Source organism: Carlito syrichta, unplaced genomic scaffold (assembly GCF_000164805.1).
Source record: "Carlito syrichta isolate Samal-C Ts95f unplaced genomic scaffold, Tarsius_syrichta-2.0.1 Scaffold306819, whole genome shotgun sequence".
NCBI classification, from domain to species: Eukaryota; Metazoa; Chordata; class Mammalia; order Primates; family Tarsiidae; genus Carlito; species Carlito syrichta.
In genome coordinates this window covers 83,154-106,969 of record NW_007250915.1, presented here as the reverse complement: position 1 = coordinate 106,969, position 23,816 = coordinate 83,154, and the positions used below count along the sequence as shown (strand labels likewise).

Below are 23,816 nucleotides of genomic sequence, written 5' to 3'. Positions count from 1 at the left end.
CTGGATGGACATAGAGTCTATAATACTGAGTGATCTTTCACAGAAACAAAGAACTGAGTATCACATGTTCTCACTCATAAGTTGACCTTGAACAATTATGGTAATACTATAAGAAAATGATTGAAAGTAGTGGGAAACTGCGGGGGTGTGGAGGGACAGGGAGGTGGGATTAGCAATAGTGGGAATCTGCCTGGTGGAGGGGCACACCTCATCAACAAGGGTACCTGCACAGTGAATATTTGTATACCTAGCCCTGAATTGTACCCCACAATTTTAAAATTTAAAAAAATGGGATTTAAAAATTTGTATTTTCAGATAGTTTATTGTTAGTGTTTAGAAGAGTTGGTGATTTTTGTCTGTTGATTTTGTATCCTGTAACTTAACTGAATTTATTAGTTCAAATAGTTTTCTTGATGGAGTCTTTTAGGTTTTCTATATGTAAGATTATTTCTTCTGCAAACAGGTACAATTTAACTTCTTGTTTTCTACTCTGGATGCCTTTTTTAAAAAATTATTTCTTAATTGCTCTGGTTAAGACTTCTAGCATTATGTTGAATTGAAGTTATTTACAACTGACCATAAAGTTAGATGTGGCTTGTGATATTTGGCCTCTACTGTGTTGAAGTACATTGCTTCTATACCATTTGTTAAGTTTTGATCATGAAATAATGCTGAGTTTCATCCAGTGCTTTTCTGCATCTATTGAGATGACCACGTGATTTTTCTTTTTCATTCTATTAATGTGATGTGTTACATTTACCAATTTGCATATGTTGAATCAGCCTTACATATACCAGGGATAAATCCCACTCAATCATGTTGAATGGTTCTTTTAATATATTTCTAAATTTTTCTGCTAACATTTTGCTTCTATGGAGGTTAAAGCAACTCTGTCTTAAATGAGAAGCTAAAGCAACATCATCTTAGATATTAATCCACCATGTTAATTTTTGATTAACTCTTGTTCCAGGAAGGCCTCTGTTTTCAAGAGTAATGCTAGCCTCGTAAAAGAGGTTTGGATGTATTTCCTCCTCTTCACTTTTTTTTTAAGTTCGAGAATAATTCATGCTAGTTCTTTTTAAATATTTGGTAAGATTCATTAGTGAACCCAAAAGATACTGGACTTTCCTTTGATTAGAGACTTTTTTAATACTGACTCATTCTCCTTACTCATTGTCAGTCTATCCAGATTTTTTATTTCTTCATGATTTAGTCTTGGTAGGTTTTATGTTTCTATGAATTTATTCATTTCTTCTAGACCATCCAATTTTTTGGTGTATAATTGTTCATAGTAATCTCATATGATCCTTTGTATTTTTGTGTTACCACTTATAATGTCTCTTCATTCATTCTTTCTTGTATTTATTTGAGTCTTCTCTTTTTTTTTTTTTAGTCTAGTTAAAGACTTGTTGATTTTGTTTAGCTTTTTAAAAAATCAACTTTTAGCCAGGCTCAGTGGCTCAGCCTGTAATCCTGCACCTTTGCGAGGCCGAGGTGAGTGGATTGCCTGAGCCCGCGGGTTCGAGACCCGCCTGGGCAACTTGGCGAGACCTCATCTCTACAATAAATCAACAATGAGCCGGGCATGGTAGCGCGCGCCTGTGGTTCCAGCTACTCGGAAGGCTGAGGCAGAAGGATCGCCGGAGCCCAGCAGGTCGAGGCTGCGGTGGCCGGGAGCGGCCACTGCACTCCAGTCTGGGCAACAGAGTGAGACTCCAACTCAAAAAGACAAAAAACTAAAAAGCCCTAATAGTGTCTGTATCCGCAACTTTTGCAGGAAATGACTCATTTCTTGAGGAAACCCAGAAGGGAGTTTTCTCCCAGAAAGAAGAAGGAATGCAGAAGAGAAACCTGATGGGAAAGACAACCGAGAAAGGTTGTCACTTAATGTCACGGTCACTCACTCTCTTCCCTTTGGCCTCTGAAGAGAGGAGAAGAAAGGGCACAGGGGAGCCAAGGGTGACAAGTTCTTCCACTTGGTAAGGAACCAGAAAGGCCCCACGGAGTAAATGAGATCACCCAACCCGGGCAGAGATGGGCTCCGACGCCCAGCCGGCTGACGTCCCTGAGCCTCCCCAGGTAGGGAGGGGACTTCCCAGGTTCCCTCGGCAGCCAGAACACTCCAGACTAGTCTAGGGGAGGTGGCTTCCCCTCTTCTCCATCCCTGGACTCAGTCTTCCCATCTGTGAAGAGGTGCAGTCGACTCGGGTCAACTCCAGGGCCCCGCCTCCGGGCCGGGGGTGCAGCTCACCTGGCACTCCTCCGGTCCCCGGCACGCCTGGGACTACGCCTCCAGCGCCTGGCACCAGCCCGCCCAGAGCCCCAGCTCCTGCAGCACCTGCCAGGAGTGAAGCGTGTCCAGTCCTGCCCCTCCTAGTGCCCACCTCTTGGGGGAGTTGGGGGTGGGACCGCGGGAGGAGGCACGGAACGGTGACCTGGCACCTTCAGCTCTCTGGTGTGGGCTGGGGTGATGGCCAGGCCACCCGCCCATAGTCCTAACGGTGGGCCACCAGCGAGGGCCGTGGAGTCGAGCATAGCTTTGGAAGACGGGGCAGAAGATGTGTGACCTGGGCCCAAGATGGGGCGGGAGATGGGTGACCTTGACCCAGGCTGTTTCAGCCCGGGAGGCAGGTGTGTGCCTCCATGCTGGAGGGCAGCTCTGAGCGTGGCGTGGGGACCCTGGGAGAGCGGGTGTTGGGGAGAGGTAAGGCGGCACACTCACCATACTTGGCAGCTTTGGCGGCAGCGGCTGCCTGGGCTGCAGCTATGAGGAAACGAGAAAGACCCTCAGAAGTCTTGCCTGGTGACAGCTGGGCCGCGCTTACTTCTCCTGCCCCCAAGGCCCTGAAGGTCTCGCCACCGCCTCCCTAGCCCCGCCCTGAGCATATTCAAGCAGGATCCACAATGCCCGCTGTCCCTGTACAGTCCAGCAGAAGAGAAGCCCCCACCCCTTCTCAGCCGATCTCCCAGGATATCTCACGGGAGAGGCCAGCTCCGGGAACACCTCCGACTCCAGGGATGCCTCCGACTCCGGGGACGCCGTAGCCGGGAATGCCCCCAGCACCAACCCCGTAGGTGGGAATGCCTCCGACTCCGACTCCGGCTCTGGCCCCTGAGGAGGGAAGACAATGCAGTGGGAGAGGACCTTAGTGAGAGAGGCTAGGAGGGCCCCGGAGGTGCTGGTCGACTAGGAAAGAGGAGGCGAGCTTCCCCCAAGCCTGGTCCAGGCAGGACGGGACATTGTCAGTCCCCAAGCAACCCTCACCACGAGCCTTTACCAACACCCCTCAGGCCTCTTCTAACCTCTTTCTTCTCTGAGCACTTGGGGAGGAACCCTATGTTTGGAGGTTCCGTATCCCCAGCCAGGATCGGGCTCTTCCAAGTGGGCTCTGGCCAGGGAAGGGAGGGTCAAGGTCGCTCTCCCCACTGGGACTGCCTTCCTGGGACTGCCTGACTGCTCAGCCCTGTAGCCTCGTGGCGGGAGACCCTTGGGGGAGATATTGTCCGGAGGCCCCCAGGCCCTCAGCTCTGCCAGCGAGTTGCTCTGTGACCCTAGGTAAGTCACTCCCCTTCTCGGGGCAAGGAGATGAGAATCCTTTAGTTCTGGCAAGCAAAGGCCAGGGCAGGGTGGGCAGAGCTACTAGCATGACACTCACCGTATTTGGCTGCCTTGGCAGCTGCTTTAGCAGCCGCAGCTGGTGACACAGCACCTGGGGAGACCAAGGGAGACAGCAATGCTCAGGAGAGGATGGAGAACAGATGCTCACTACGTATCCCTCTGTTCACTCCTCTGTCTGTTGTCCATCTTCTATCAATGAAGTCAACAGAGTTGTCCACACATCCATTCGCTCACGCACATCTCCATCCACGCATTTGTCTGTTTGCCTACCCAACTTTCCCCACCCACCCACCCACCCACTGAGCCATCTCTTTATCTGTCCACTTGTCTGTCTACCCTTGGCCCTCCATCCACCCGCCCAACCCAATTCTCGTCGACGCATGCACTCCTCTCTCCGTCGACTTACCCACTCATCTGACTATCTAGTGATTCACCTAACTATCTATCCAGCCATCCATTTGGCAACTGCCTGTCCACCCTCCGTCTATCCAGCTACTTATCTGCTTATCCAACCAGGTGCTCATCCACCCATCCTTCTTCTTCTTTTTAATCAGAGTCTCATTCTGTCGCCCAGGCTGGACTGCAGTGCATGCTTGTGGCTCACTGCAGCCTTGACCTCCTGAACTCAAGTGGTCTTTCCAACTCAGCCTCCTGAGTAGCCGGGACTATGGGCACATGCCACCATGCCTGGCTGTTTTTAAACATTTTTTGTAGAGGTGAGGTCTCGCCATGTTGTCCAGGCTGGTCTCATACTCCTGGGCTCAAGCAGTCCTCCCACCTCAGCCTCCCAAAGGACAGGTGTGAGCCACTGAGCCCGGCCACATCCTTCTAACCACTTATCTCCATCTGTCTTTCCACCTAACCACTCATGTATCTAGCTACCTTTTCACCTATCTCTCCATTTATCCACCCATCCTTGTGTCTGTCCATCCTCCACCAACATACCCACTCTCTCACCCATAAATTTGCCTACTTGTCCACATGGCAACTCATCTGCCCAAACAATGTCCATCTGCCCATGCACCCATCCATCCATCCACGCACCCATCCATCCATTCACCTACCTATCCATCCATCTATCCATCCATCCATCCATCCATCCATCCATCCACTCACCCATCCATCCATCCATCCATCTACCCACCCACCCATCTATCCATCCACCCTTCTACCTATCCATTTATCCATCCCCCATAATCTGAGTACCTACTCAGCTAAGGGCTGGGGACACAGAGATGAAGAAAACATGGTTCCTGCCCCTGGGAGCACTCTGATAGCCAGAAAGTTAATTGGAGAAGATGATCTTGGCAGTAGCTAATTGAGAGGTGGTTATAGCCCAGGGGAGAGAGGATGAGGGCATAAGCCTTGGCCAAGGGTATGGACAGATGGGTGAGATGTTGGGAAAACCTAAAAGTTTTAGCAATAGTCTCTATATTTCTCTCTTACACACATGCACACCACACACACACACACACACACACACACACACACACAGCTCAGCTCACCAACTCCTGGGACCACAACACCTGGAACTCCTACACCTGGGATGCCGACACCTGGGACGCTGACACCTGGGACGCCAACGCCTGGGACCCCTGGCACGCCGACACCTGGCACGCCAACTACTCCCCGGCCAAAGCCTGTCCCATCAGGCACTAAGCCTCCAGCTCCTGTGGAAGGAAAAGGATTGTTCTCCAGGCCCCTGGGCAGCTCAGGACGCTGCCAAGGGCAGTGGTTGAGGGGAGTTTTGGGCGTGACCGCTGGTCCTGAGTGCAGGATCAAAGGTGGGTTGACATTCCCTCCACATGGACACAAGTCGTCAGAGAGATGGGAGGGACTAAGATGGTCCCTACAGAGCTCAAATTCTGGGGCTGGGGCTGGGAAGAGGCGTGATCTATTTCTAAAGCAAAGTAGATATCCTTGCATTGGGCACACTGACAGTAGATGCAGCAGAGGCCTGTGGGTGGACCCTGGGAAAAAGTGGGAGGAGCCAGGTGCTCCACAGGCCCCCCCCCCGCTGAGTCCATCAGTGGAGCAATGGAGATGGCATCCTAGCTAGAGTGACCAGAGGAGCAAAGCCAAGGGGCATGAACAACGCATGTCCGGGGTGGCGGTGGGGAGGCTGGCATAGGTGGGCAAAGGCCACGTCCATCCAGCCTTACGGGACCAAGGTCTCCAAGGCCCAGGCAGAGGCCTGGGCAGGCCAAGCCCTGGGCCTGCCACCCCAAGGGACACTCACCATACTTGGCTGCCTTGGCGGCTGCCTTTGCAGCAGCGGCAGCCGCTGGAGTCCCAGCCCCTGGAAAGATAGCCACAGAAGGTAAGGTCCTTGCCCCGTGGTCCTCTTGAGGACACCCCCATCCCCTGCTGGGGCAGGCCCTACCTGCAATGCCTCCAATCCCAGGAATTGCCCCGGCCCCAGGAATGGCGCCCCCAGGGAGGACTCCTGCTCCTCCAGCACCTGTTGGGATGGGGACGGCATAATATGGCTTCCCAAGCCCCCTTCTGAGGCTGGGCAGGCAGGCCACTCGGAGGCCAGCCCTTTCACCAGTGCAATCCCCTCCGGGAATGGGGCCCAGGCGTCTCCAGCTGGGCCTGCCTGGGGAGGCCCCCACCCCACCCTTCTGTTCTTTGACTCACCCCCAAAGTGTCCGTTTCAACACACTCATTAAGGGACTTGTATGTTTTTAGGCAAATCTCATTCTAATCACTGCCACATACTGAGAAACCACAAGCGGCCGCTCCCCGGGCCAGAGGGGCCCCGGCAGGAATGTCCAAGCTTCCTTTCCCTGTGTTCCGAGGACTCCGCCAAGTTTGTAATCCAAGTGCCTGGCCGCCTGGCTCTGGCAGCCCCTCGCGGCCCCCTCTCCTGTTCCCACATTCCAGCCGTCCCCATCAGCCACGAGTCTCAGGGCCTGGCGGGGGCTCGCAGGGCCTCGAGGTGCAGGCCCGGCTCGCCCACATTCTCAGCTCTGGGGCTGGGGGGGCACCCAGGAGGAAGGACAGTTCTTCAGCCCTAGGGGTCTGACCCTGAGCGGGGGATTTCCTGGGTAGGGGACAGATGCCCATTCTGCCAACCGCATGGGCACGGGAAGGCCGTGTCCCACCTGCAGCAGTGCTATCCAAGGGCTCACTGGCTTCAGGAGGGAGTTAAAATTTTTATAGTACACATTAAACTGACCTACAACTATTAAGTGTTTTCAAGGCTCGTATACGCACCACCTAAAATCATCTTTCTAACCACCGTGGTGCCCATTCCCTCTGCTCGGCCTCCTCCTCCCTGTCTGAACCACGTGGCAAACTCCACCCTTATATTTTCAGGCCCGAATCAAGGGGTGCTTTCTCTGGAAAGCCTTCTTCATTTCCCCCAGGTCGAAATAACGCCTCCGTCACAACTCCTCTGACAGTGCCGATTCCTACAATCTGTCCCTGATGGCTGAAATGAATGGGTGGGGGGAGGGGGGATGGATTATTGAATGAAGAGATGGGGGGAGAAGGGATAGATTAGTAAGGAGATGGAAGGGTGGAGGGAGAATGGAGGAAGGGAAAGGTGGAAGGATAGGTGAATGAATAATAGAGGGATGGGGGAGGATAGGAGTTAGGGGAGGGAGGGATGGAGAATTAATGGGGGGTCGGCCGTGGTGGTCATGAGTCCTCAGGCAGGCTCTTGGTCGTAATGGGGATGGAGAGGCTGGAGCCTGGGGCCTGGCAGGTGGGAACTCCAGGGATACTCACCAAACTTTGCTGCTGCTTTAGCTGCCGCTGCTGCAGCCTGGGAGCCAACCCCTGGGGAGAGAAAGAGCCTGAAAACGGCGTCCCTACATCTCCAGAGCCCACCGGTCCCCAGCCCTGAGAGAATCAACCCACTGACATACAGGTAAGGGTGGGGTCTTCACCACGGGAGGCAGAGGCTGACCGAGCTGCCCCCGCCTGGGATCCTTCTCTAGGTCCAGAGCAGGGTCCGGAGGCGGGGGGGGGCAACTTGCCTTCTGGAGAGACCCTGGTCAGCCCTGCCGCTGGCAGCGAGGTGAACCCTTCTTACCGGTCCCCGTCGGGTAGCCGGCCTTGCCGGCTGCACCAGCCACTCCTCCGGGCCCGTAGCCTGCGGAACGGAGAGAGCGCGGCGGTCATTGTGCAGACTTCACTGCTGCCCTCTCCTGCCCTGCCCTCAGGGCCCAGGCTGCCCTGGCTCTCCACCTTGTCACCTCCAGCCGGCGTGAAAACAAATATAAATGTGGGTGGGATCATCATTCTCATTTTACAGACCGGGACACCGAGGCTCAGAGAAGCAAAATGGCTCATCCGAGGCCTTGTTATCCATAAAGGGAAGGGCCGGGATTGAGAACCGGACCGTCTGGGTCCAAATTCCATGCTCTTTCCTTTAGCGAGTCCCACTCCGAGACTCCACCCCGCTCCAGTTAGGTGTTCTCCTGGCCCAGAGCTGGGGCCACAGCGCCCTTGCCGGGACCCTGGAGCTGGAAAGAACTGGAAGCCCATAGTCTAGGAGGGCCTTACTCACCATAGGGCAGCTTTCCAGTGCTGTAGGGCAGTCCGTAGCCACCTGGGGAGAGGGCAGGCCGGGGTAAGGGGCTTGTCTGCACCTTGCTGGGCTCCTACCTACCCGAGCGGACAGACTTGCCCCTACAGGTACTGAGAACACCCCACGAGGGTCCCAGAGGCTCTCAGGAGAGCCGAGGCCCTGGGTGGAGGAGGGAGAGGCCACCCCTGCTCCCAGGCCTGATGGGACATCCACCCACCACGGCCCTAGGGTCCTAGTAGCTTCTCATCGTCTGAACTGATTGGGGCAGGGGGGCTGGGGGTGCAGCTAGGTCGATGTCAGAGGGGCCTTTCTGATGAATGGTGTTTCCTATTTATTTACTTATCTATCTATTTATTTGTTTTTAGAGCCAGGGTCTTGCTCTGATGCCCAGGCTGGTGTATAGTTGCGTGATCATAGTTCACTGCAGCCTTGAACTCTTGGGCTCAAGTGATCCTCCTGTTTCAGCCTCCCAAGTCGCTGTCAGAACAGATGTGTGTCCCACTAATTTGTTTATAATTTTGGGGGGATCTCGCTATGTTGCCCAGGCTGGTCTCAAACTCTTGGCTTCAAGTGAACCTCCAGCCTTGGCCTCCCAAAGTGCTGGGATTACAGATGTGAACCACTGAGCCTGGCGGATGAAGGGTGATTCTCACCATCAACACAAATGGCTTCCCATCGGGGTCATGGGTCTCTGTGTATGTGTGTGCATGTGCATGCGTGTTCGTGGGTATGAGTCTGACGCCGGCAGGACTGACTTCTCCGTGCTCTCCTCAGCTGGCAACCAAGGTGGGCTTCGATATCCAGGTTTCCCTACCCCCCACAAAGACATCTGGCCAGACAAAGCCCCCTCAGGCTGACTTCTCTGCAGGGAGGCCCAGCGAGTCATGCCTCTTGAACTAGCCCTCTGACTTACCTGGCAGCTTGGGTGCTTTGATGGGGTACCCCAGTGGGACTCCAGGCTGCTGGCCCCCAAAGGGTCCAACCCCTGTGAGAGTAAAGAGGGTACTCTCGTGTCCCGGCAGCCCCTTCCAAGCCCTCTGCCTCACATTCCACCTCTGCTCGGACAGAAGCAGCTCCCCACAGTGCCCAGAGGCCATCCTGCCTAGAAGGCCTCGCTGCCTCTCCCTTGTGGGTCAGCTAAGCACTCCCCAGCGATGGTCCCTTCTTCTAGGAGGTTGCCGGACTCTCTTCCTCTTGGGACTGGAGCTCTACTTTGGGCCTGCAGCCCTTGGCATAGACTGGTGGGTGAAGTGGGCTTGTCTGGGCTGCTATGCATGTGAGGGCCTGGGCTGGCCCATTTTGTGCTGAAGCCAGCCCAAGGCCCAGGGCGGCAGGCCTGAGGGAAACTGGGCAGGCCTGAATGGGATTCTAGGTGCCCAGTGCCTCCCAGGGCGAGAGTCCCTGCCTGGCCGACTGCTTTGCCGTCCCTGCCCGCTTTGCCTCACCTGGGATTCCGGCAAAAGCTCCACCTCCGCCTGCAATGACAAAGAGCCGTCACCAGCCCTGGCACTGGGATTTCTGAGCATGGGCTGCCCATTCTTGCCAGCTGCACCAGGGTTGGAGCACAAGGGGTGCCATCCAGAGGGCCCCGAGCAAGGCTGGGATCTCACCTGCCCCACTCCCTGGCAGGATGGTGGTTGGACAGTCCCATCACAGCACCCCCCACCCCGCCCCGCCCAGCCGGCTGCATACCTGGGGCCTTGGCCTTGACGCCCGTTCCAGTGGGAACTCCAGGGAGCACTCCCACACCAGGGAACCGAGCTCCTGCGGGGAGGCAGAAAGGGCCCCGCAGTGAGGCGTGAAGGCAGGCCTTGCAGGCCTGACTGGCCCCCTCTCCGATCCTCGGGTCCCCCAGCTGACCTCCCTAAGGCCCGTCAGTGACAGGCACGGCTCACGGGGTGGCTTGTGTTGACTTTCCTCCCTGTCTGGCTCAAGGTCAGAGGATCTGAGCTTTAATCCTATTTCCCAGCCATGTGAGCTCGTGTCTCAGTCAGCCTCATCTGTACGCCAGAGTTAATCTCTAAAGCCGCCCTGACCACCCTCCACGGAGAAGGCAAAGACAGGGAAAGCCAGTGTGCGGAGGGCTCGCCGTGGGCTGCGAAGCCCGTGCCCTATGCGGCTCTGGTTCGATGCTCACTCCACCCAGGCCCTCAAAGCCATCTTCCTGCTGCTGCTGGGGACCCACGTGCTGGTGTCTCCCACTTCTGTCACCCCTAGGGCTGGGCCGCCTTGGCCAGGAGCAGGGAGGGGGAGGGAGGACCACTCTGTCAGCAAATCCCGCCGAGCAGCCTAAATCTGGGCTTTTGGGGGAATTCAGGAGGTCACATGTTGGGCGGGGTGGTCAGGCCCTGGCAGGGAGCGGAGGTTGAGGGGGCAGCTCTTTGGGGTCTCTGGCAGGGCAGACTCACTGGGCGGGCCCCCTGGTGACTCACAGCTTTTGGGAAGCAGCTGGTCACACTGGGGTCTGTCCTCGGGGACCTGCCTCAGGCTGTGACAATGGTCTGGGCCTGGGATCAGGGCTTGGGTGGGGCCGGGAAGCTGGCTGAGCTTGGGGGGAGGTGGGAATGGGGGAGCCTTTTCGGCCGTCAGCCTGAGCTTTGATGCTCAGGGAGACAGCACTGGCCAGGACCTAAGGCCTCTGGTGGCCTCTGCTTGGAGGGGAGTTTACGGGCCACCAGGGAGGTTGACAGAGGCTGTCTTTCTTCCTGTGGGGTTCTCCTCCTCCTTTCTGCCCTCACCTGTGCCTGGCAGCACTCCACCTGGGTATACGCCCGGAAGCCCCACACCTGTGGCCAAAAGAAAGCGCCATGAGCAGCAGCTCAGCCTGCAGGGAACCCCTCCCCAGCCCTTCCCTCCCAGGCAGCGCCAGGGCTCCCAAACCAGCAGCCCCTGGGCCCGACGGGAGCCGCCAGGGACAGATGTGGGGTGGCCGCAGCCCTCCTCCCACGAGCTTTGGAAGCCATCTGCAAACCCTTCTCTGCGTGGATTCTCTCCGTCTCCTGGAGCCTGTTTACACGACCGGCCGGGCCAGCCCACCTCTGGCTAACAGCTTCCAGATGTCCCCTCCCTGCTGTGTGGACTCAGGCAGCCTTTGGTTTAACCTGAAGTCACTTCCTAAAGGACTTGGTGTGGCAGAACGAGCACCCCATGGGGAGTCGGAGGACACCAGGCTCGCCTACTCTGCCAGGACTGGCTGCAAGCTTTCACACTGACTCGCTATCCCGAACCTTGGTTTCCCCATCTGCCACCTGCCAACCTGCCACAGAGCCTGCCTCTGAGTTCTCTTTCTGCTCTGAGGTCCCAGGAGAAGGGCCCGTGAGGTAGGCCAGGGCCCTCTCTCCATCTCGCAGGTGGGGTGCCAAGCTCTGGGCCTGGCTATGCCCCTGCCCTACTCGGCCAGGCCCGCCCTTGCCCTCCCAGTGCGGGGGGAGTGGAGAAACCCTGTTCTTCTGTCTCTGGCCCTCTCTGCCCTCTGTCCTCCCGTCCCAGAGAATCCACACTCACCAGGCACTTTCCCAGGCTTTGCTCCGGCTCCAACACCAACTCCAGCTCCGGGCTGAGGCACCACCGCACCTGGCAGGGAAAGGGCAGCGTCACAGTGGGCTCCACCCGGGCCTGCAGGCTTCCCCTCGGGAGCCCGGGGCTAGGGCCATACCTGTAGATACTCCTAAACCACCGATGCCACCGACGCCGCCGATGCCACCGAGGCCGCCGACTCCTCCCACGCCAAGCCCGGCACCTGCTGAATCAGGAGAGGGAGGGGTGAGGCGTCTTGCAAGGGACGGCGGGAAGGAAGAAGGGCCTTGGGCTGCATGTTGAGGGCTCAGCACCCGGGTCTGGCCCTGCCACCAACCCACTTTGAGACTGGGCACAGGTAGCAACCTCCCGAGCCTCAGTCCGTGGGAGAGAAGGGTCTCGCCCACCTGCCTCCCAGTGGGACGTGGGGAAGGCTCTTTGCAAAGTGGGAGGTCCACAGAAGCCAGAGGGTGTCTGGTGTGTCCCAGGGTGCCACTCACCAGCCTTGGCAGCTTTGTAGGCTGCCGCCGCGCCGGCTGCTCCACCGGGCACCAGAGCCCCCGGGAAGGTGCCTGCAGGAAAGCCGAGCCCTGCGGAGGGAAGGATGGGGAGAGGTCCTGAGCTACCGCACCCCTGGAGACTCCTAAGCCCCTGCCCTGGTCAGGAAGCACATTCAAGGCTCCCCAGCTCTCTGACGGACATCAAGACCAAGCGGTGACCTCTGCTCACCAGGCCCGGATTCTGTGCTGGCGGTTAATGGGTCAGCACTGTGTGGGTCTTTGGGGTCAATCTTCCACACCCACCTCCTCTGGAATGCCTTCCTGGACCCCTGCTGAACTGAGTGACTCTGTTTCCCTGACCTCTGGGCCTCAGCCCCCATCACTGTGTGATAACCTACCAGGTACCCAGCTGGGCAGGTGCTCGGAGCAGGTGGTGTCAGCATCAGGCCCCATCAGTGCCCAGGAAGGAGTCTGGCCCCTACCTCTGTACCCTGGACTGCCTTCCACACCAGGCAGATGCCCTGGGCTGGGCTCTGCGGCTGACTCCCAGAGGGTCATCTTGCCTGGTGGCAGTACTCACCTGCTCCCAGTCCACCACCCACGAGCCCTCCGGCACCTGCAGGGAAGAGACAGACACAGGTGAGGAGAGGTTGGTGTGTGGGTATCATCCCGGGGCTCGGGATGGGAAGGGTCTCTGGAGTCAGGCAGGAACCTGGCTGTGCTGTGATCAGCGTGCAGACTCTCAGGTCCCTAAGGCTTTGGTATTGAGGGTGATCCTGATAGCATAACAGCCACTGTTTAGTGACCAACTGTTATATGCTGTGCTGGGATGGTGCTGTGCTCTCTAACGAGCCCGGGCCAGGCCTGTGCTTCTCCTAGAAGGCCTGCCAGCCCGCAGGATCAGGCAGGACATTCTGCGAGGGTTGGAGCAGAGCGGCATTTGTAAGCAAGACCTCCCTCTGGCCAGTGCGGCCTCTCTTCTGCTCCCTTGCAAACGCCCCCAAATCAGCCCCTCTCCTTCACCTGCATCTGGATGTCCCCCATGTCCCCACAAGCCGTGTGTCCTTCCATCCAGCCTGTGCAGTCCAGAGCCGCCTTGCTAAGACGTTTATGAGAAGCCAAATGGGTCCCTCTGGCTCTCTCCTTCCCACATCTGGGCCCAATTGCTCCGTCTCCCCCCACCCCCCCGAGACATTCCACGGCCCTGGCCAGGACGGATGGGCAAGTGGGTTGGAGTTCACAACCGTGCTGGGTTTGTTTCCAATTACATGAGAATCTCGCCTGCAAATGCCAGTCCCGGCTGCCAGGGTCCCGAGCCCCAGGGGCAAGCACTCTCTGGGGACCAGTTTCGGCCATGGGGCCTGCTGAGCCACCCCTGGGTGCAGTCTCCCTTCCAACTAGCCCTCCGCCCCCTCGTTTCCTGCCGGCGTGACCTGGACCCCTCTGAAAGGCAGCCAGCCCTCTGTAAGACGGCCTCGACCTCCAGGTGGGAGTGGCATGGAGGTCGGGCAGGACCCAATTCCCGGCACCCGGAGCCTGTTCCCTCTCACCCTCCCAGCTCTGGCCGTGGCTTCTCCCAAGCCAAGGCTGTTTCCTGAACTCCGAGAGGGCAGGGGACATGCTCAGACCTTTCCTGTCTACACAGGGGCTGGGAGGAGGTGGACGGGAAGTGAGAAAAGGCTGGGGGTGAGGCCAGGCCTCTGTGCGGGGTGCAGGCAACCCCTCTGCCGGCCTGTTTTCCCACGGCCCCACCCCAAATTGTTTTGGTTCTAGGGCTGCCCTCTGACCAGACCAGCTCTGCCCCTGCTTGTACTCCTTCTTATGGGCTCACCTGGCCCGAATGTGCCGAGGAGTCCAGCACCTGGAAAGGAGGAGAAAGCGGGGATGGAGCCGACCACAGCTGGGAGCCCAGGGGCCCAGCCAGTCCACGCCTCTTTCTTTCTGGAGTCAGAGAGATGTCTGCATGAGGATCCTGCTGTGTCTACCCTCTCTGCGTGGGTCCCAGCAGGTCCCTCCACCTCCCTGGGACTCAGTTTTCCCGTCTACAAAGTGGCCACGATGTCCCCTGGGACCAGAGAGCTTGTGACCGGGATGCACCGAGTGCGTGCAACCTGCTCCTTCCTGTCACTGCCCGTGCCCCTCTTGGTGGGCGGCTGGCCTCCAGCTGGGGCTCAGGGTGTGGGTAGAGCAGGCTCCCAGCTGCCGGGTCCCCCGCCGAGTGCCCTGGGAGGGCCGGCCCCAGCGCCCGGGGCACCCACGTGCGGGCACAGCTGCCAGGCCACCCACCCGCTATCACCAAGGGATTAATTGTTCCCAGGCACGACACACGCTGCCTGTGCCCCATTCCGTCCTGCCTGGGCAGGCCCGGACATCCCCCCAGGCCCGGATGTGGGGAGCTTCCCTGGGGGCGCCAGAGGGGTCTGCCAAGGCTTTTGTGGCCCTGACTCCTGAGGCTGGAAGATGATCTCAGAGGGGACTGGGTCACGGAATGTAGCCCTCTGCCTGGGGACAGTGCCCTTTTCATCAAAGGAGATGCTGACTTTCTTTTGGGTCTACTCCTCCTCCCTGAGCTGGAAGTTCTTTTGGAGGTCTAACCTAAATCTTTCATGAATCAAAGCTTCATCCATGTAGCAGCCATCCATGCTAAACTCTGTAGCAGCCATCCATGCTAAACTCTGTATGCAGCGGTCTCAGTCTTTCCTCCAGTGTTTAATCACAACCTGCCATGTGTCCGCTGCTGCCCACGGGGCCAATCAACGCACCCTCTAGCTTTGCGAGCATGACCTCCAAGGTGGGGTCTTCTAGGCCAAGCACAGCCCGACCTCCCCGCCTTTGCTGGTCCAGCCCTTCCCCGTATCCTCTCCACCATCAGAGACCCTGCTGAGATCCCTTGCTCCTCCAGGAAGACGGGGTGCAGATGCTGGCAGGGGCACGAGGTAAGCCCCAGGAGCCCCCTCCCCTCCGCCTGCCTCGTCTGGCCCCAGCCCTGCGGTTTCACAACCCAGATGGGCCTTCTTCAGTGAAGGGGAGTCTGGGTCTTGTAGATTGATTTGCACTTGAATCATCAGCCATCAGGATTTCATAAGAGCTCTTGGACATCCCAACTGTGTCCCGGAGCCTGGGGCTTCAGAGCCAGGGCAACACGGCGCCGGCTGGGGGGCCGAGGCCACATGTGGAGCGTCTCACGACGAAGGGCCGTGAATCTGGACAGAGACACCACTTCCTCCACCTGCTCCTCATCCGCCCGTGTTTCCCGGAGGGACCCGCCTCCCCTCCTTCCTGGGGGTGCGTTCCCTGGAGCTGAGTGTTAGTCCTGGTGGCAGATCCCGGCCCCGGGGGCGAGGCCAGGATAGATCCAGCCACACCTTCTTACTGGAAAACTCCGTGGTCTGGACCCAGCTGGAAGGGGCTTGAGATCAGGATGGGCGCTCCTCTGGAGCCAGGGTCAGCGCTCGGCCCAGGCTTGGGGGTCAGGGCTTGGCCCGAGACCGAGCTTAAGCTGATCTGGGGCCAGAGTCAGGGTTCAGCCTGGGGTGAGGCCCGGGGCTGGATGTGGGGTCAGAATTCAGCTCGAGACCAGGATTCCGTCTGGAGTCAGGATAAGGCTCAGATTGGCTTCAAGGTCAGGGCCGTGTGGGGTCTCTGGTCTGGGGTCAAGGGTCAGTGGGTCACCCAGGTAGAGTCTGGGGCCAGCCATCTACATCTGAGCCCCAGAGTGCCACTTTGCAGGCCTGGGGATCCCTGGAACCAGGGCAAGTCCCACCTTTGCCTCCAGCACCAGGGCTGTCTTTGGGACTGGCCAGAGGGGAGTCTCCAGGCGGCTGGGCACACCTCACAAAGGATGGCCATCCAGCTGTCTCCAGCCTCTGTCCCTGTAGCCCCGGGGCCCGAGTCTGCCTGCTCGTACCTGGGGGGCTGATGCCGCCCACGTCTCCCTTCCTCGCCATGCCCTTGGCTTCCCTGCCAGGCACCCAACCTTGCAGTTCAGTCCCTTCTCGCGCTGGCTCTCAGTGTCCCGAGGTCCCGGGTCTTACCTGGCTTGGGCGGTTTGCCTCCAGGCCCCAGTGCTGCGGAGGGAAGAGACAGAGTGAATGGGGAGCCCCAGCCTACCTGCCCTATTATTTATTCACCTCTACCTGCCCCACTTTGGTCAGAGTGAGGGTGGTGTGGGATCTCACGCCCCAGGTCCTAAAAGGGCCACTGGGGAGGGTACCCCGCCTTGGTCACGCAGCTGCCAGGAACCCAGCACTGCCCTTGATTTGTGGTCCACACTCTCTGAGACCCAGGTTCTCCGCTTCAAAAGGGGACAGTGCTACCCGCGCAGTGGGCTTGGCAGGGGAGTTTTTGAGGGCCCAAGGAGAGATGAAAGAAGGAAAGACGTCTCTAGAGAAAGAGCCTGGAGGGAGTCCTGGGAGGCCAGTGGGTTCTGGTTCTCAGACACGTCTCTTCCCCAGATGCTCTGTCTGTGAAATCAGGGGGCCCCTGATGCTTGGGCCTCCTGGGGTCCTCAGGGCTGAGCACACATGTGGGAGCCCCAGACCCTTTCAGTGAGGAACATGCATGGTTTCTGAGCTCACCTCCTCCTCCCAGGCCTCCGAGACCAGCCCCTGTGGAGAAAGAGAGGGGAGAACCATCAGTTCCCCTGTCAGGCCAGCTCTCCACCCCAGTCATGGTCAAGTCCGTCTTTGCTTAGCTACATGACCTTAAGCAAGTCCTGTCCTCTGTGAGCCTCAGTTTCCCCATCTGTCTCACGGGCCAACAATCCCGTCTGTATCTGGGGGAGTACAGGTGGCTCCCCCACTTCTATGTCAGTTCTGAACGCTCAAATACTTTTTGAGTACTGAAAATGTGACTTCTGATTTTTCATTGGCTTGAAAAAAAATCATGCTTTTTTTTTTTTTCTAAATTAAAAGACCCTACCATTCTGTCCATTTCTTTTTTTGAGGGAGGGTGTTCCCTGTCTCCCTCTGCCCATAGTCATTGCTTTTATATTATTTTTACTTCAGTCTTGCTTCTTTTTCTTTTTTTTTTTTTTGAGTTGGAATCTCACTCTGTCACCCAGGCTGGAGTGCGGTGGCACGCTCATGGCCACCCCAGTGTCGACCCACTGAGCTCCAGCAATCCTTCGGCCTCAGCCCTCCAAGTAGCCGGAACTACAGGTACATGCTACTACACCCAGCTATTTTTTTTTTTATTGTAGAGATGAGGTCTCACCATGTTGCCCAGGCTGGTCTCGAACCCGGGGACTCAGGCAATCCTCTCGCCTCGGCCTCCCAAAGTGCTGGGATGACAGGCTTGAGCCACTGTGCCCAGCCTATTTTTACTTCAGAAACTTACCCTCTTGCATGACAGAAGGCATATTCAGACTTTTTTACAGCTACCTAATTGTTCACACCCTCCTGTCAGGTGATTTGTCATTTTGCATGTATTGCAAATAACACTCCCATGAACCTTGATGCAGATTCCTTTTCTCTTCTTTTCAATTACTGCCTTGGAATGAACTCCCAAGAGTGGGATTCATGGTTGGAAGACTGGGAACCTCTCTGCAGCAGGCAAGTGTGAGGTTGCCCACCTTCCAACGCACCAAGCACTGGGCTGCATCTTTTAGAAAATGTACTCTCTCAAAAGCTGAAAGACCGTGTCTCCTTAAGTGGGCACGACTTCTGGGTCCTTGGTGGTAGGTGTGTCAATGTCTGTGCCTTCTGCCGTGTCACAATGTGGGGCTCCTACAAGCACCATCGCCGGACGCCTTACCTGGGTGTGAAGGTTTCATGTACGTTACCTGGGTAATAGACTCCTCCCGGAACCCCACCAGGAACTCCACCAGGAATGGCCCCAGGGACCCCTGGAAGGAAGCAGGTAGAATCTTCCATGAGCCAGAACTGATACAAGTACGGAGACAGGGATGGTGGCAATGATGATAATGACATTGCTTGTCTCCAAAGCAGTTTCTGTTTACAGGGTGTATTCTCATTCTTGCTCCTCAAAGTGGCCTGTGAGGTTGGAAGGGCAGGGCTCCTCGTCATGGTTTTAACAGATGTGAAATCAGGCCCAGAAAGGTTAAGGGAGGTGCCCGGGGCCACACAGCTGTAAAGCGGTGAAGCCCGGATCCAGACCCAGGTCACCCCTCTGAGAAGGATGCTTCTTGCTGTGTCACCGGGTCCTCCTTGGAGGCGGTAGCCTGCAGCCAGGGAGCGGGCCATGGGGGGCCTGGGTCTCAGCAGGCAGCCCACCCTCCCTGGAGCTGAGTAGCCCGGCAGGGGGGGAGCCGTGGGAGGGCAGGCCGGGCTGCCACAACTAGCAGTAAGGAGATGCAGCTGCCGGCAAAACGCAGCCATTCCCACACTGATAGGACGGCGTGAGGTCAGCGTCCTCAGCCACTGGGCAGCCGCGCCTGGGTGGGGCTCTGGCTGGCTGACACGGGGCTGTCTTAGGAGGCGCCAGGGCCAGAGGGGGACACCATGAATGAGCAAAGTGAATAGTTTCCTAAGGAAAAGCGAATTCACTGGCCAGGCAGGATCACGAGTGTCCCCTTGGGCTCTCGCGGGGGAACACGGCGAGGCTGGCCCCAGACCCGGGCCTGAGCCATCGTCATGACAACAGACGGGTCCCAAACGGGGCCCTGGGGAGCCTCGCTGGGGTGGGTGGGGACGGGGGACAGCGTCAGGCAGCTCTGCCGTATGTCCAGGAAGGCCCTGCAGCCAGACGTCCGGCCTCCGCGGCCTGGCGGCACTGTCCAGCTGGGCTTGCCGGCCCTGGGGCCCAGTCGGCCTCAGCTGCAGTCCAGCAGGGTCTGGGCGGCTGGGCCGTCACGGCCACCCTGTGCCAAGGCCCTGGCGCCACCCCCTCCCAGGGCCCGTGGCCCCCCAGGGACTGCAGTCCAGGCCTGGAGTGTGCAGGCGGTCTGGTCAGAGCCCCGGGACTCAGAGCGGTGACTGCAGGGGGCTGGGTCTGCCGGGAATGGGGACTTGGGCCCTGTCATCGGCTGCCAAGCGCACACATGGCCTGCCTCGGGCCTTTGATGCCTTCCCTGGCTCTGGCCTCCAGCTCTCAGCGCTGGCTCTCAGCGTCTCTCGCCTCGGCCTCTCTCCTTCCTCTCTCCGCTCCCTCCTTCCTCACAGCCCTCTTGCTCCTCCTCTCTGCTCTCCGGGTCCAGAGATGACTGTGGGGAACAATGTGGTGGCTGAGAAGAATGGAGCGCTCGGGGTAGATCTCTCTGGCTTCTATCCTGGCTGTGTGGCCTTGGGCAAGTCACTTAACCTCTCTGAGCCTCAGTTTCCTTTTTTTGTAGTCTGTGGCTGATAACGACTGCCTTGCCAGGTGGCTGCAAGTTGTCAAAGGGTTCAAGTCAAAGGCCATGTCCTGTCCTGGATCTGGCACGCAGAATGTGCTCAAAAATAAAAAGAGGGCAACCCGTAGTTTCCATTTTCTCCCACTGTGCAGTACAGTGCGTGGCCCAGGGCTGGGGACACAGTAGGTGCTCAATAAATGATGGGTGCATTAGGTGGAGGGGGGCAGGGAGGTGCCTGTGGATCTGGCTCTGGCCTGTTCCGTCCCCAACCGCCCTAAGGGTCTCCCCGTTTGGGCCTGTCAAGCCCTCTGGCCTGGCTGAACCCCGACTTCCTCCCTCCCGGGGTTCTGCTCTCCCACACCCTGGCAACGGTCTTCGCCTCCCCTCCCCCCCCCCTCCCGACTCTAGCCCCGCAATGCAGACCCCGGCGGTGTTTGCCAAGCTCCACGCCTGAACCGTGTCAGCCTGGGGAACTTGAGGTTTTGAGGCCCATGGTGCACAGAGGAAATGGAGAAGGCTCAGGGGCTGCAGAGAATTCCGGCCCTTCTCTCTCTGAGTGCAGGAGAGGCAAGAACAGACGGGGACAGGACTTGATAAAGGGCTCTGAAAAGGCAGCAGCCTCCTCCCCACTCCCCGTGGGGCATTCCCACCGCGCCTCCTTGGCACGAGCCGTTCCTCCCGCCAGGAGTGCCCTCGCCTCCCTCCAAGTCCTACGCTCCCGCCGCGGCCGAGCTCGGTCTCCCCGCTTCCCTCCCCAGCCCACGGCTCTCCCCAGCGCTGCTGCTGCTGCACGGGCCTGAGCAGCTGGCCCGGAGTGCACTTGTCTTGTTTTATGTGGGTTTGGCTTGTTCCACCCACGAGCCCGGGGTGGAACTTGTCTCTTGCATCTTAGCCTCGCGATCCTAGACTCTCGGGGATCCTAACGGTCTTCTGGCCTGGCCCGGAGCTCCTTCCACAAACGTCCCTTGTACCTCTGCTAACACACCTCCGGCGACGGGAAAATCACCACCTCCCGATGCCGCCAGGTCTGCCTCCAGAGAGGTCTTCCTCCTCTCGAGATAGAATCTGCTCCTCCGTCTCTCCCATTCTGCCGGCCAGAACCTCATGCACTGAGACTTACCTCTCATTCGCTGACAGCCTCTCAAACCTTTTCCTGTCTTACAAAAGCTGACTCCCATGTCACTTCTTCTGTGAAGGCTCCCTGGGTTTCCTGGGACTCCTCCAGGCCTCCCCCCACCCTCTCCTGTCTGTCTTCTCCATCCTGCATGTCTGTTTACACCTCAGCTGCCCCCCACTAGACAAAACTTGGCGTGAGTCGCGAGAGGGAGAATTAAACCTTAGACACGTACACTAATTCACTAATTATAAGGACTGATCGGCCCGAGTTAGCAAACTCTGAATAAGAGAATATATATCGTTTGAAAACATGGATAATCCCAGGGCCCTCTTATTTGGTGCATTCCTTTTTTCAGATGTGACATGCCAGACTCCCCCACTGTCCCTAGGAGATATTTCGGGCAGGGACATGTCTCCCCATTTTGCAGCCAGGAAAACAGAGAGCCAGCGAGCCGGAGGACCTGGTCCAGGACCCGCAGCTGACCCCGGTCACACGCAGGGCCTTCTGCCCGGGGCCCTGGGCTCCAGGTTCAAAGAGGCTGTCTGGGAGTGAGCCGGGCCAGCCAGCCTTGGCAGGGGGCTTTGCCAAGCCAAAGTCCAGGGGGCCGGCTTGGGGAGCAGATAAGACCGCACGAAGCTGTTTGTTGTTCGCATGGAGAAGGCTGCCAGGGTTTTTTCAAAAACAATCTGTCCTCCGGTGGATGACTCTGTCCCCTCCCCTCCCGCACGGGGGCACATTTGCCCTCCTACCGAGGCTCCAGCAGACACTCGCAGCGGGAGTGTCAACCTTCAAGCCAGAGCCTCTGGGCCCTGGCGATCCATCCGTCACCTGGGGAGCTTTACAAGTCTCTGTGTTCAGGCCCCTCCCCAGACCAAATCAAAGAGGAATTCTTGGGGCAGGGGGAGCTCGAATGCACAGCCAGGTGGAAAACCCCTGCTCCAAATCGTCTTCAGCTCTGAAATCAGAAAGGAAAAACAAAAGCAAAAAAACAAAAACAAAACCCCCCTGTCGCTACTTCTGGGGGATGGGGAGAGAATTATACCTGGTTTGGTTTCTCTGGCTCTCTCTCTAAACAGTGAGGGGGCTGGGCAGTTTGCTCTTGCCGGGAAGTTCTCTTGTTCCCCCCCCCCCGCACCCCAACACGGTTCCCCAGAGCTGGGGAACGTGCATAAGGGGTCCCCTCCTCTCTGGGACAGCCAGGTGGTGCTGGGGAGCACGTGACCAGGGCCCCTCCAGGCTTGAGTCAGCTGTGTGAAAACCCCAGAAGGCCTCATCGGTGCACACGCCCCCTTATTTGGACCCAGCGAGTCTGGCCACCCGGGACAGAGCTGAGATCCATCTTTGCAAAGAACAGGGCCAGCAGAGCCCTTCGTGGTGTCACCGAGGCTACGAGGACAGGGCTCACTCTGCCCAGGACTCTCCTGGAAGGACTCAGCCCCAGACCCGCCCCTCCCCAAAGTCACCTGTTATCTCAGCCCCAAGCCCCTCATCGTTTGACCAGGCATAGAGAGCTGGCTGGTATGAAGCCCCCAGCCCCCAGGAGCTGTCTTGGCCTGCCCAGCCTCAGTTTCCCTGGCTGTCAAGTGATGCTGATCATTCCCAACTCTCAAGGTGGCCGGGGTTGTTAACCGTCAGGCTGTCGGTGGCGGCACTGTCAGGGAAGGGGGGACAGGCAGGTGTTTGGGGGGTACATCTGGGGAGGAGGCACAGACAGGCCTGGAGCTGCCGCCCCCAAGCCCTGGCTCGCTGCCCCTGCTGATCCCGCCTGTTGGAGCCCACGTCCCTGGGCCTCATTCGCGTCCAGGAGTGGACCCCACACAGGAAGTCCCCGCTCGCTGCCGCGGGCCCAGCCGGTCAATCTCACGGAAACAGCTGCTGCTCCTGCCCAGGCCCCTGACTCCACCCTGCGGCCTCCCTGCTCCCCACTCAAGGTTTGGTTCTCATGGCAAGGAGGACGTCCATGGACACCAGACCTCCCTAGGCCCCCCACCTCCTGGCCCATGAGCGGCACTTTCTTGGCCCATCTGGTCAGTGTCCCCTCGCTGGCCACTGTAGCAGCCCCACAGGGGGCACCCTTGAACCTGATGACCAGCTCACCCGGGGTTGGGGCGCACCTCAGAGGTGGTCCAGCAACGCCCTGAGGTCTACTCCAGCCTCTGCCACCGGCTGCACTCCCTCTGCCAGGTGACAGACACTTTCCCCAGCTTGCCTTCCTATGCTGTGTTCCGTGTCCACACACACACGCACATAGGCACTTGTGCACAATCTGTACACGCTCAGCAACGCGCACAGTGACAATCCACACCCAGTGACACACCTGGACACCAGCTCTCCCAGGTGTACATGTCTGCCAGTGGCAGCCTTGTGCACGCACTGACAGACACCTTCCCATACCTCCCCCAGACATACACATACACCTGTCCGGGGATGAGCCTGTGAGCCGGCACTCAGCCCTCCCAGAAAGCCCTTCCCCTGTTCAGTGACACATCTGAGCATAGGCGCACAGGCACACCTGGATGCTCTCGTCATGCGTGCGCGCGCCCACACGCCCATACGAACACACCCGTGGGCATACCCGGTCGTCCCAGCCCTCCTCGCCGGGGACAGAACACAGCTGTCGCTTTCCAACCTGCAATCCCACCATCAACCAAGCCCTGGCCTTCCTCAGAGGGTCATCCTGACATCCCAGGGGTCAAGGAACCTGCTGAGGTCACTGAAGCTGAGCTGGTCCCCAACCTAGGTCCCCTCCACAGGTGTGCAGACCGCCAGTGCCTACGGAGCGCTTCCTCAAAGTGCTCTCACGGGGCGGGCACGGGGCGAGACAGGGCAGCAAAGCCTGAATGCCGCCCTGGGACCCTCCCGAGTCCAGGGCGTCTGTTGGACAGGTTCTCCCTGGACACGGGACTGGCTCCCGGGGGGCGCGGTCCGAGGACCCGGGTGCCGAGGAGGGCCTCCTGCCTGGGACCCCTCGGAGGACCCGGAGATGAAGGGTCTCCCGGTGAGTCCAGCCACCTGGCCGGGAGGACTGCCGCTGCTGGCAGCGCCGGGGACCGGGGCGAGGGGCCCTTACCTCCGGGCCGCGAGGGGTGCAGGATGGACAGCAGGAGCAGCAGGACTCCGGGCCGCGGGGCCGTCGCCGTCAGACCCGCCATCTCGGGGAGAAATGCCCCAGCCTGCTCTCCACGCCTCGTTTTATCCCCAAAGCGTAATTGCTGCCTCGTCGGCTGTGAGGG

General features: G+C 58.4%; 1 protein-coding gene across 1 annotated transcript; it reads right to left on the bottom strand.

Moving 5' to 3' along the window:
* Positions 1-2,722: 2,722 nt before the first annotated feature.
* On the bottom strand, positions 2,723-23,810 carry ELN (elastin; the record flags this gene model as incomplete). Its single annotated transcript, XM_021715184.1, has 21 exons — positions 23,654-23,810; positions 17,958-18,020; positions 16,753-16,782; positions 16,210-16,242; positions 12,756-12,791; positions 12,176-12,265; positions 11,815-11,877; positions 11,664-11,762; positions 10,904-10,945; positions 9,852-9,923; positions 9,605-9,634; positions 9,073-9,144; positions 8,139-8,180; positions 7,662-7,721; positions 7,355-7,405; positions 6,003-6,080; positions 5,853-5,918; positions 5,146-5,286; positions 3,657-3,710; positions 2,981-3,112; positions 2,723-2,764 (listed from the first exon to the last, which is right to left on the bottom strand). Coding segments are annotated over exons 1-21 (1,378 nt in total), but the record flags the coding sequence as incomplete, so codon positions are not given.
* Between the last annotated feature and the right edge of the window lie 6 nt (positions 23,811-23,816).